General features: G+C 60.5%; 1 protein-coding gene across 4 annotated transcripts; it reads left to right on the forward strand.

Moving 5' to 3' along the window:
- The first annotated feature begins 107 nt into the window (after positions 1-107).
- STXBP2 (syntaxin binding protein 2) lies at positions 108-10093 on the forward strand. Of its 4 annotated transcripts, none has more exons than XR_012428315.1 (20): positions 108-167; positions 1697-1746; positions 1990-2071; positions 2694-2770; positions 3219-3297; positions 3388-3491; positions 4192-4340; positions 4526-4610; positions 4695-4825; positions 4921-5028; positions 5281-5338; positions 5500-5565; positions 5682-6061; positions 6098-6987; positions 7114-7169; positions 7432-7541; positions 8470-8565; positions 9379-9464; positions 9568-9725; positions 9945-10093. XR_012428315.1 is itself a non-coding variant. In XM_074025625.1 (20 exons), exons 10-20 carry the CDS (start codon positions 4728-4730, stop codon positions 10028-10030), a joined length of 1086 nt encoding a protein of 361 aa, XP_073881726.1. In that variant the 5' UTR covers positions 108-167; positions 1697-1746; positions 1990-2071; positions 2476-2588; positions 2694-2770; positions 3219-3297; positions 3388-3491; positions 4192-4340; positions 4526-4610; positions 4695-4727; the 3' UTR covers positions 10031-10093. The 4 variants fall into 4 exon arrangements, 2 of the variants coding, with proteins under 2 accessions (XP_073881726.1, XP_005587828.1); XR_012428314.1 differs by having other exon boundaries at positions 5682-5762; positions 6849-6987; XM_074025625.1 differs by lacking the exon at positions 7114-7169 and adding an exon at positions 2476-2588 and having other exon boundaries at positions 5682-5762; positions 6849-6987.
- The last annotated feature ends 1283 nt before the right edge of the window (positions 10094-11376 follow it).

The following is an 11376-nucleotide window of genomic DNA, read 5'->3' on the forward strand; positions in this document are numbered from 1 at the left end:
GGGGAGGGGCCAGGTGCGCAGGGGGCGGGATCAGGCCCCGCGGGGCGGGGTCCACGTGGGTGACGCGCGGGGCCACGCCCCCACCTTGGGACACACCCGGAAGCGGCGACAGCGGCGCCCCTCGGGGAAGATGGCGCCCTCGGGGCTGAAGGCGGTGGTGGGGGAAAGTGAGTGCCTCTCCAGGGCCGGGCTCTGGCGTCCCGTGGGGGATCGGGGTCGGGGGCGCACGGGCTCTGGGACCCTGGGTTCGTGGCGGCTAGGAGTTGGGAGCCGGGCTGGGCGTCCGAGCACCTGACCCTCGAGGGGGCGGGCGGGGACGGGTTCCCAGCTGGACGCCCCTGCTTGCCGGTACTAGAGCACAACAAAATTGGGGGGCCGGACTCCGGGGACCCAAAGGGGACGGGTAGAGGGTGGCGTAGGCTGGGGCGCGGACTCCTGGGCCTCTTAGGGTGCCTGCCGGGGGAGGAGGGCACAGCTGGATGCCCACACTCTAGGATCTCTTAAGCTGGGCAAAGTTCAGGGGCTGGACTCTTGGGACCTCCTGGGGCTCTGATCAGTGACCCCAGATGCTGTGAGCGCTCAGGGGACGTGTCCAGGCCCCACGGGGGTGGTGTAGGGGGTGCCTTCCTCCTTGCCTCATTCCCAGGAGCGCCTTGCAGCTGGAGGACCCAGACTTCCAGGCCTCACCGGCCTCGTTCTTGGGGGAAGGGTGGAAGGCGCCTCTTCCTCCACCCCGGGGAGTTCCGGCCTCAGCTGCTCCTTCCGCCCTGGCCTCCTTGATAACAGTGGACATGACACAGTGGACGTGGCTGGGCGGGGCCACCCCGTTACTTCTCTCCACTCTCTCCTCTAGGCAGGGCAGTCTGTAGCTCAAAACCCTTTAATTGGGGGAGATTGGAAAAACAGTGATTCCATTTTACAGATGAGGAAACTGAGGCCGAAGGTCGGTGGGCTAGCCTCAGCTAGGCATGCCTCAGAGCTGGGAACCAGGGGTCCTACATTTTAGACCAGGGTTGGGGGACTGGCTGAAACCCATACAGCAGGAATACTTGAGGCAGCAGGTGGGGATCGGAGAGCCTGGCTCTAGAGGCAGATAGAGCTGTGGATGATCCCGGCTCTCCACTTTTCATTCATCTAAAATATGTTTATCGAGTGGCACCTTTTGACCCGGCACTCTGCCACTTAAACACTCAGAATGCTTAGGTGAGTTGCATGTTGCCTAAGAATCTGTTTCCCTGTCTGTACATTGGGGGTGTCCCCAGAAGCCACCTCGCAGAACTGGGGGGTAAAAATAAATGGTTCCCGTGTAGTGTCTCATGCCTGTAATCCCAGCACTTTGGGAGGCCGAGGCAGGAGGATTGCTTGAGGCCAGAAGTTTGACACCAGCTTGAGCAACATAGCAAGACCCCATCTATACCGAAATAAAAATAAATTAGCTGTGGGTGGTACACACACCTGTAGTCCCAGCTACTTGGGAGGCGGAGGCGAGAGGATCGCTGGCTCCCAGGAGTTGGAGGCTGCAGTGAGTTACGATCACACCACTGCGCTTTAGCCTAGGTGACAGAGTGAGACCCTCCTCTCTTAGAAAGGGTAAATGGGAATTAAGATGGGGGCTCAGCCCCAAGGCTGAGAAGGCTTGGGGCAGTGGTGGGACCAGAGAACCAGCATTCTGACCCCTCCCCTCCCTTCCCTGCAGAAATTCTGAGCGGAGTTATTCGGAGTGTCAAGAAGGATGGGGAGTGGAAGGTAGGGGCAAGGAAGATGGCTGGGTACCCAGAGGCAGCCCCTCATCAAGCCCATGGGGAAGACTCTGAATGTGGAACCCCCGAGAACTGCCTGTCCACATGGGTGGAGTTGGGTGAATGGGTCCTGGGTCCTTCCGCCCAGCCAGCCCTTGAAACTGCCCCTCCCACTGCCTTGGCTCCTCCTGGGGCCAGCTGTGGCCTCTTCCGCCTGCTCCTCCGTCCATCTGTCCATCCATCTGGACAGGTGCTTATCATGGATCACCCAAGCATGCGCATCTTGTCTTCCTGCTGCAAAATGTCAGACATCCTGGCTGAGGGCATCACCAGTGAGTGAATGCGTCCCAGTGAGATGGGACTTGAGTGTGGGAACCCCTGACTGTGCCCCGCTCCCAGGGTTCAGCCCTTGAGCATAGGATCCCCTCAAATCGTCCAGAACTCCCAAGTACGCAGCTCCCTGCAGGGACAGCCTTGATCATGTGACCAAGTCAATTTCCTAAATGTTGCAAGCTGAGGGCAGGAGCCCATGGATTGCAGACCTCCCCTGCAGGACTCCCTGGCTGCAGCCCCTTCCTAACCGTGCAGCCCCTGTGTGGAGCACTGTGTGGGACTCCCAGGGTGGACTCTGGATGTGAGTCCCCCAAGAATGCAGAACCTTCTATGGGTGACCCCAGGAGGTGCCCCAGTCACTTTGCCATTGAGGGACAGGTGCTGAGGGAGCCTGTCCTCTCAGAACCTCAGTTTCCCTGTCTGTAAATTGGGGAACCCGGTTTGGAACCCAGTTGGCTGCACAGCCCCCAAGTGTGCAGAACCCTGCCGTGTGACTCTTAGCTGGGTGACCCCGAGGTATGTTTCTCCTGCAGTCCCTCCTAAGTATCCACTCCCCCTCCCCAAGCCTCCAACTCCCCATACCTGAGACTCCCCATGTGTCCCTTCCTCTGTTCCTACTAGTTGTTGAAGACATCAACAAACGGCGAGAACCCATTCCCAGCCTGGAGGCCATTTATTTGCTGAGCCCAACGGAGAAGGTGCCTACATGAATGAGCGTGTGTATGCGTGTGCATGTGTGTACATGTGCCTGTGCGCATGTGCATGTGTATGTGTGTGTGCATGTGTGAGTGCGTGTATGTGTGTGCATCTGTGTATGTGTGTGCACGTGTATGCATGTGTGTATGTGTGTGCATGTGTGTCTGTGTCTGCGTGTCTGCATGTGCATGTGTGTCTGTGTCTATGTGTCTGTGCATGTGCATGTGTGTGCGCGCATGTGTCTGTGTGTGCGTGCGTGTGTGTCTTGTGTTTGTGCACGTGTGCCCATGTGCCCATGTGGATGCGACACTAGTGTGCATGTGCACATATGCATGACCCTGTGCATCCATGTGTGCCTATGGTGGCAGATAGGAGGTGGCTGGGAGGCCTGGGCAGACAATGAACCTGGGTGTGCAAGCTCAGGCCCAGAGAGTGACCCTCCTTCCCCAGTCGGTTCAGGCCCTGATCGCAGACTTCCGGGGGACCCCGACCTTCACCTACAAAGCGGCCCATATCTTCTTCACTGACAGTGAGTGAGGAGAGCCCAGGGTGTTGGCGGGTGGGGCGAAGAGGTGTGGGGGCTGCTCTGGCCTGATACCCCACTCCTGCCTCACCCCAGCCTGCCCCGAGCCCCTGTTCAGTGAGCTGGGCCGCTCTCGTCTGGCAAAGGTGGTGAAGACATTGAAGGAGATTCACCTTGCCTTCCTCCCCTACGAGGCCCAGGTACGGCCCGGGCTCATCCTGGGCAGGGGGTGGGGATTTGTGACCAAATGTCCCCTGTTCTCTCAGAAACAGACACTGAGGCTGGGCGCAGTGGCTCACACCTGTAATCCCAGTACTATGGGAGGCCAGGGCAGGAGGATCTCCCAGGAGCTGGAGATCAGCCTGGGTACAGAGCAAGACCTCGTCTCTTAAAAAAAAAAAAAAAAATAGAAATTAGCCTGGCATGGTGGCGTGCACCTGTAGTCCTAGCTACTCAGGGGGCTGGGGTGGGAGGGTCGCTTGAGCCTGGGAGGTCGAGGCTGCAGTGAGCTCTGATTGCACCACTGTGCTCCAGCCTGGGCGACAGAGCGAGATCCTGTCTCAAAAACAGATACATAAAGTAAAATTTAAAAAAGGGGAGGCACCCACAGAGTCCAAGGAGCTCTTGCCTTGATTTCTATCCCCCTGGGCCCCTGCAGGGGGCAGCATAGAGCGCACCGTGGGGTTGTCCAGCCAGCCTAAAGGACAGGGGCTGGGGTATTTATCCACTGACTCCTCCAGGCATGGGTTTAGGGTTGACCTGGGCCTGCCTCCAAGTTGGCAAAGCAGGCTTCAGGGACCAGGGACAGCTCCCAGGAGGTGCAGGTGGTGGCAGTGGGAAGCGGGGCAGGTGTGCACCTGCAGCAACAACCCTGGTGCTTCTGTCCCCCTCCTCGCCCAGGTGTTCTCCCTTGATGCCCCCCATAGCACCTACAACCTCTACTGCCCCTTCCGGGCAGGGGAGCGCGCGCGGCAGCTCGAGGTGCTGGCCCAGCAGATTGCCACGCTGTGCGCCACACTGCAGGAGTACCCGGCCATCCGCTACCGCAAGTGGGAACCCCACCGAGCCCTACCCCCATGCCGCCCCCTCCCGCTTAACCACGAGCAGCACCTAACCTTTAACCTCTCTTGTGACCCCAGCCCCGGCCCTCACCCTGGTCCCTGTCTCCCACCTTCAAAACCCATCCTTGACCCCATCCCCTGATGATGTCCCCCATGTCTGGCCTCCCCGCCAGGGGCCCAGAGGACACAGCCCAGTTGGCCCATGCCGTCCTGGCCAAGCTGAACGCCTTCAAGGCAGACACTCCCAGTCTGGGCGAGGTAAGGGGGCGTGCTTGGGAGGTGAGGGGCAGCCCCAGCCAGCTCAGGGTCAGTGCCTCATTCCTGCCCTAAACCTCACCCCAGGGCCCAGAGAAAACCCGCTCCCAGCTGCTGATCATGGACCGGGCGGCTGACCCCGTGTCCCCACTACTGCATGAGCTCACGTTCCAGGCCATGGCCTATGATCTGCTGGACATAGAGCAGGACACATACAGGTCTGCAGATTTGGAAGCCGCCCCCATCCTTGCCCCCGACCTGGTTCCCCAGTCCTCAGCTCCCCTGACCCCCAGGCTCCCTCCATCCTCCCCAGATATGAGACCACCGGGCTGAGCGAGGCGCGGGAGAAGGCCGTCCTGCTGGACGAAGACGATGACTTGTGGGTGGAGCTTCGCCACATGCACATCGCAGACGTGTCCAAGTGCGTGCACATGGCAGCCGGATCCCCCCTTCCCCTCCCCCACTGTGGGCCTGGTAGCGGCCCTGGGATCCCTGGCTGCTGCCAGGTCTTTGGCCCTCATGAGCACCCCTCAGTGTGACTCCAGACTGGCCTCCAGTTTCACCCCACCTCCCCTTGTGCCCCCTGAGTGGGCTTACCCATGGCCGGGTGCAGGGACACATGACCTCTGGCTCCTCTCCCCTCATTCTCATCCCTGCCCACCCTCATGGCCAGGAAGGTCACGGAGCTCCTGAGGACCTTCTGTGAGAGCAAGAGGCTGACCACGGACAAGGTACGGGCAGACCCAGGTCACCAAAGGCACCAGTGGAAGGAAGCCCCTCCCCATGGGGGCAGGGTCACAGCCTGGATTTCGAGCCTGGAGTGAGGCCCAGGGGGTGGGCATTGCCTGGCCTCGTCCCCCCACTTCCTACCCTCTTCCCCCTACTTCCCCAGGCCAACATCAAAGACCTGTCCCAGATCCTGAAAAAGATGCCGCAGTACCAGAAGGAGCTGAATAAGGTACGCTTGGGTGGGCAGGGAGTGGGGGCACCTTGGCCCCTCAACCCCATGCTCTGTCTGCATTCTGCCTTGACTCAGCCTTTGTTACCCCCCAACTCCCACCCTGCCCCCCGCAGTATTCTACGCACCTGCATCTAGCAGATGATTGCATGAAGCACTTCAAGGGCTCGGTGGAGAAGCTGTGTAGTGTGGAGCAGGTGGGGCGGGGCCTGCGGGGGGCGGGGGCGATGGTCCTGCCGGGGGCAGTGTATTGGGGAGGGGCTGAACTGTAGAGATGGGGGGTCTGGGGGAGGGGCAGGGTTTGTGGAGAGGTGGAGGGGCCTTGGAGAGAGGTGGGACCTGGTGGGAAAGGAGGGGATCTTGTGGAGAAACGGTCCTAGGATGAGGGTGTGGCCTGTGCCTGGGTGGATGGGGCCCTGGAGAGGTGGGACCTGGGTGAGGGGCAGAGCCTTGGACAGGTGGTCCCAGGACAGGGGTGTGGCCTGTACATAGGTGGGTGGGACCTTGGAGAGGTAGGCAGAGTCTTGGAGAGGTGGGACCTGGGAGAGGGGCAGAGCCTTGAAGAGGTGGGACCTGGGAGGGGGCAGAGCCTTGAAGAGGTGGGACCTGGGTGAAGGGCGGAGCCTTGGAGAGGTGGGACCTGGGTGAGGGGCGGAGCCTTGGAGAGGTGGGACCTGGGTGAGGGGCGGAGCCTTGGAGAGGTGGGACCTGGGAGGGGGTGAAGCGTTAAGAGAGGTGGGACCTGGGAGAGGGGTGGAGCCTTGGAGAGGTGGGACCTGGGAGAGGGGCGGAGCTTTGGAGAGGTGGGACCTGAGTCAGTGGTGGGGCCTTGGAGAGGTAGGACCTGGGAGAGGGGCGGAGCCTTGGAGAGGTGGGACCTGGGTGAGGGGCGGAACCTTGGAGAGCTGGGACCTGGATGAGGGGTGGAAACTTGGAGAGATAGGACCTGGGTGAGGGGTAGAGCTTTGGAGAGGTGGGACCTGGGTGAGGGATGGAGCCTTGGAGAGGTGGTCTCAGGATAGGGGTGTGGCCTGTGCATAGGTGGGCGGGGCCTTGGAAAGGTGGGACCTGGGTGAGGAGCAGGGCCTGTGGAGAGACTGTCCCTGGACAGGGGTGGGACCTTGAGACCTGGTGCTGAGATGAGGTAGGACCCAAATGTCTTCTTGCCAAGGATCCTGGGAATATCCCTGGCCTGCCTACCCCTGGGGACATCCCTGGCCTGCCTCTCCCATCCCCTTCCCTGACACATAGCGGCCGCTGGACGGCTGACCCCATGCCCACAGGACCTGGCCATGGGCTCCGACGCGGAGGGGGAAAAGATCAAGGACTCCATGAAGCTGATCGTGCCGGTGCTGCTGGACGCGGCGGTGCCTGCCTACGACAAGATCCGGGTCCTGCTGCTCTACATCCTCCTTCGAAATGGTGGGTGGGGGCTGTGGGGAGTTGGAACGCCCCCATTTGCCAGGGTCTCCCACAATCCTGGGAACTGCTGAACCCCACAGCTCTCCTTGGGTCATTTCCACTCACCGGGCTCACCAACCCCCACAGCTACCCCTCTGGACCCGGGAACCCTCCTCCATTGGCTTGGGGATTCCTCCGTTGAGGTGAGGGCTCCCTGCTGACATGGAAACCCTCACATCTGTGATTCCTATAGATGTGGGGCTCCCTCAGCTCATCTGGAGGAGCCCCTGATCTACCCCCTCCAGGTTCCCCACTCTTGCTCACACTAGCCCAGGGTCCTGAGGCCCTCCCCACTGCAAGATTCTCCCATCAGAGTCCTGGGAGCTCCTCAGCCCACCCCAAATTCCCCTAAACCTGGGAGCCCACCTGGCCGCTGCCTCCACCCCGCCCATCCCCGTCCCCCAGGTGTGAGTGAGGAGAACCTGGCCAAGCTGATCCAGCATGCCAATGTACAGGCGCACAGCAGCCTCATCCGCAACCTGGAGCAGCTGGGAGGCACTGTCACCAACCCTGGGGTACGCCAGGAGCGGGCGTGGGGGGACTCTGGGAGAGGGCGTGGATCACGGCCGGGGCCCTGCAAGGCAGAGGGCCAGTGGTGCACAGGCATGGTGTGGTTCCTGGCATGGTGTGGTTGCTGGGAGGCCAAAAGCAGTGTTTCGGGTCTGGTCTGGGGCCCAGAGGATGCTGGGGCCTCCCCCAGTCCGAGCTCACACAATAGGCAGGGGGAGAGAATGGGCGCTGCCACGCCGGTCCTGGCAGTGGTGCGGTTGGGGGCGGGTGGTCTGAGTGCTAGAGGCAGGTGGGGGCTACAGCACACTGTCTATCTGGGCTCCCAGGGGTCTCTGAGGGCCCCCCGCACCCATCTAGCACCCGCACACAGCCATGTGTGTGCTTTAGTCTTGGGTGAACCTCTCCTGTTTCTCTGGCCCTGTGCGTCCCCCTCCACAGCGCCCTCACCCTGTCCCCATCTCTCCGCCATCCCTCATCCATCTCGCTGTGCACCGTTTCTCTGTGTCTGTCTCTCCATCTCTCACCCTTCTCTCTGCCTTCCCCTTTCTCCCTGTTCTCTGTCTCGTCCCCCTCCCCTCTCTGTGCCCCTTCTGTCCCCGCCTTCCTCTCTCTGTGTTTCCTGCTTCATCTCTTGTCTCTCTCCTTGCCTTCATACTTTGTCTCACTGCCTCTTATCTCTTTGCCTATCTCTGCCTCTGTCTCTCTGTCTCGCTCGCTCTCCCTTTGGCTCTGTCTCTCTCTGGCTCACTGTTTCTCTCTCTCGCTGTCTCGCTGTCTCTCTGTCTCTCACTCTCTCTCACTCTCTTGCTCTCTGTTCCACTTCCCCATCTTTGCCTGCCGTCCCCCACCCCACCAGCCACACCAGGGCCAGCCCCTCTGTGACCAGCCTCCTTCCCCTCAATCCTCCTGCGGCCCTCCCTGCCCCACCTGTAGGGCTCGGGGACCTCCAGCCGGCTGGAGCCGAGAGAGCGCATGGAGCCCACCTATCAGCTGTCCCGCTGGACCCCGGTCATCAAGGACGTAATGGAGGTACCGGGTGGGCAGGTCAGGGTGGGGACCAGCCCTCCGCATCAGCTGGCAGCTCAGCCTCCCTCCTGCCAAGGCGCTAAGCCTCAGGGCTTAGGGGAAAATGCTCATTGCTGGCACTCCCTTGGCACCGATCTGCTCTGCCGAGGGGGGCACGCCAAGCCTGCAGCTGAGGAATTGGGGCGACATCGGGGCCTGTGCTGGGGAGCCTCACTTCCTCCCTACCTGCTGGCTGCCTCCTCTATATCTCTGTAGTCTGTTCGCCTGCCCCCCAGGACCCCCCTGAGCCCCAGCCCTGGCCTTTCCCAGGATCCCGGGGCAGCACCATCCAATAGTAATGGGCCTGGCGGCTTCCTGCTTCCTCCTTGTTCCTCTAAGAGCCCCGGCTCCTCCTCTTGCCTGGGGGCCAGAGACCTGGGCCTCCTCATCCCCACGGACCTTGAATACCCGGACTTCTGGGGCTCCGAGGGGTTGAGAGTTCAGACTCTGGGTTCCCCAAAGGGCTGCGGGTATTGACTGATGGTCCCCAAGGGCCTGGAGGCCCAGACTACTGGGTCCCCAAGGAATTATGGGTTTAGACTTCTGGGTCCCCAAGGAGTTACGGAATTAGATTCGTGGGTTCCCAGTGAGTATGGGTCTAGCTTTCTAGGTCCCCAATGGCCTAGAGGCCTAGACTCCTGGGTCCCCCAGAGGCAGCTGGTGGAGATGTTGGTTCCTGTCTGCCAGGATCTTGGCCCCTGAATACCCTGTGGGGGGCACTCCTGACCCCGGGCCCATGCCTGGGGTTCCTCCCCTCACCCCCGTCTCGGCCACCAGGACGCCGTGGAGGACCGGCTGGACAGGAACGTGTGGCCCTTCGTATCCGACCCCGCCCCCACGGCCAGCTCCCAGGCTGCCGTCAGGTGAGGCCCCGAGGCCGCCCCCACCCATGCCTGGGTCTGTGTTAGCGGGCGGCCTGGTGGCGGTGAGGACCTCCTGCCTGGACTTTCTGCCCCTGCCCTGCAGTGCCCGCTTCGGTCACTGGCACAAGAACAAGGCCGGCGTAGAGGCCCGGGCGGGCCCCCGGCTCATCGTGTACGTCATGGGTGGTGTGGCCATGTCAGAGATGAGGGCTGCCTACGAGGTGACCAGGGCCACCGAGGGCAAGTGGGAGGTGCTCATTGGTAAGTCATCAGGACTGGGACCCTGGGGCTCCAGGGCATGGCTTCCCGGGGGCTGGACTTGGACCTTCTAGGTTCCTAGACTCCAGAGTCCTTCGAGTCAGGGACCTGGTTTGCCGAGGGACAGGGACAGCTCCACACCAGCTGGGACCCTGGCGGGAGCCTGTCAAAGACGAAGGCAGTGTCCCCCAACATCGTCTCCAAACCTCTGCTCCTGCACAGGCTCTTCACACATCCTCACCCCGACCCGCTTCCTGGATGACCTGAAGACGCTGGACCAGAAGCTGGAGGACATTGCCCTGCCCTGACCCCTGGACCTGCCCCCTACCCCTCCCTTTCCAGAGAAATAAACTATTCCCATCTCTCTGCCAGCCAGTGCCCACCTCATTTTCTTTCCAAGGGATCCCTTGGGAGTTGTGCTGAGCCAGGCCTGTGCCCCAGTCCCCACCAACCCCTATTATCCTCTCAGAAGGAGAATTAGCCTCTCCCTGCCCCCCAGGGCATCTCAAGCCCTTGTGGAAGTTAAGAACTTGGGCTTTTGGCAGGGCACGGTGGCTCACGCCTGTAATCCCAGCACTTTGGGAGGCCAAGGTGGGAGGATCACTTGAGGTCAGGACTTCAAGACTAGCCTCGCCAACATGGTGAAAACCCGTCTCTACTAAAAATACAAAACAATTAGCCGGACATGGTGGTGTGCACCTGTAGTCCCAGCTACTTGGGAGGCTGAGGGAGGAGAATCGCTTGAACCCACAAGGTGGAGGCTGCAGTGAGCTGAGGTCACGCCTCCGCACTTCAGTCTCAAAAAAAAAAAAAAAAAAGAATTGAACTCTCATTTGAATATCGGCTCTAAGATTTTCCAGCAGTGAGGCCCTGGCCAACTTACGGGGTTCCCAATCTAAAAACAGGGAGCCCAAAATAGCAGCTGCTTTGCAGAGGAGAGAACAGAGAGAGCGCAGGAAGGCTGGTGGCGTGCAAGCGTGACAGCTGCTGCTACCCCATTTTCACTGGAACCATTTTGGCTGCTCCATTCATATTGTTATTAACAAGCAGAATGGACCCTGGAACTGCAACCCCCCTAGGACTGTTCCAAGGGGTCCTGTAGGCACACGATGCAAGAAGTTGTGTTCAGCTTCCGGTGTATGCATGTGAGGCACACAACAAACTGCTTTCTCCTCCCAGCCCCATGGGGTTCACAGAGGCTCCTGACTGCAGGACTTATCAGGACCTTCAGTGGGTGTATCTATTTGCTAGGGCGTCGTAACAAGGTACCACAGACTAGGTGACTTAACAGAAATTGCCAGGTGCCATGGCTCATGCCCGTAGTCACACTTTGGGAGGCCACGGCAGGTGGATCCCTTGAGGCCAGGAGTTCAAGACTAGCCTGGGCAACATAGTGAGATCCTGTCTACAAAAAAAATAGAATTAGCTGAGTGTGGTGGTGTGCACCGTGGTCCCAGCTACTCAGGAGGCTAAGATGGGAGGATCATTTGAGCCTGGGAGGCAGAGGTTGCAGTGAGCCAAGATCATGCCAGTGCACTCCAGCCTTGAGTGACAGAGCGAGACCTCCATTTCAACAACAAAACTATAATCCCAGCACTTTGGGCGGCCGAGGTGGGTGGATCACCTGAGGTCAGGAGTTCGAGACCAACCTGGC

This window comes from Macaca fascicularis, chromosome 19 (assembly GCF_037993035.2).
Source record: "Macaca fascicularis isolate 582-1 chromosome 19, T2T-MFA8v1.1".
Classification (NCBI taxonomy): domain Eukaryota; kingdom Metazoa; phylum Chordata; class Mammalia; order Primates; family Cercopithecidae; genus Macaca; species Macaca fascicularis.

Coding starts and splice junctions, on each gene's coding strand:
- STXBP2 (XM_005587771.4), top strand. CDS start 131: ATGGCGCCCTCGGGGCTGAAGGCGGTGGTGGGGGAAA. Junction 2,072..2,693: donor CCTGGCTGAGGGCATCACCA/GTGAGTGAATGC, acceptor TGTTCCTACTAG/TTGTTGAAGACATCAACAAA. Junction 6,988..7,431: donor CTACATCCTCCTTCGAAATG/GTGGGTGGGGGC, acceptor CCCGTCCCCCAG/GTGTGAGTGAGGAGAACCTG.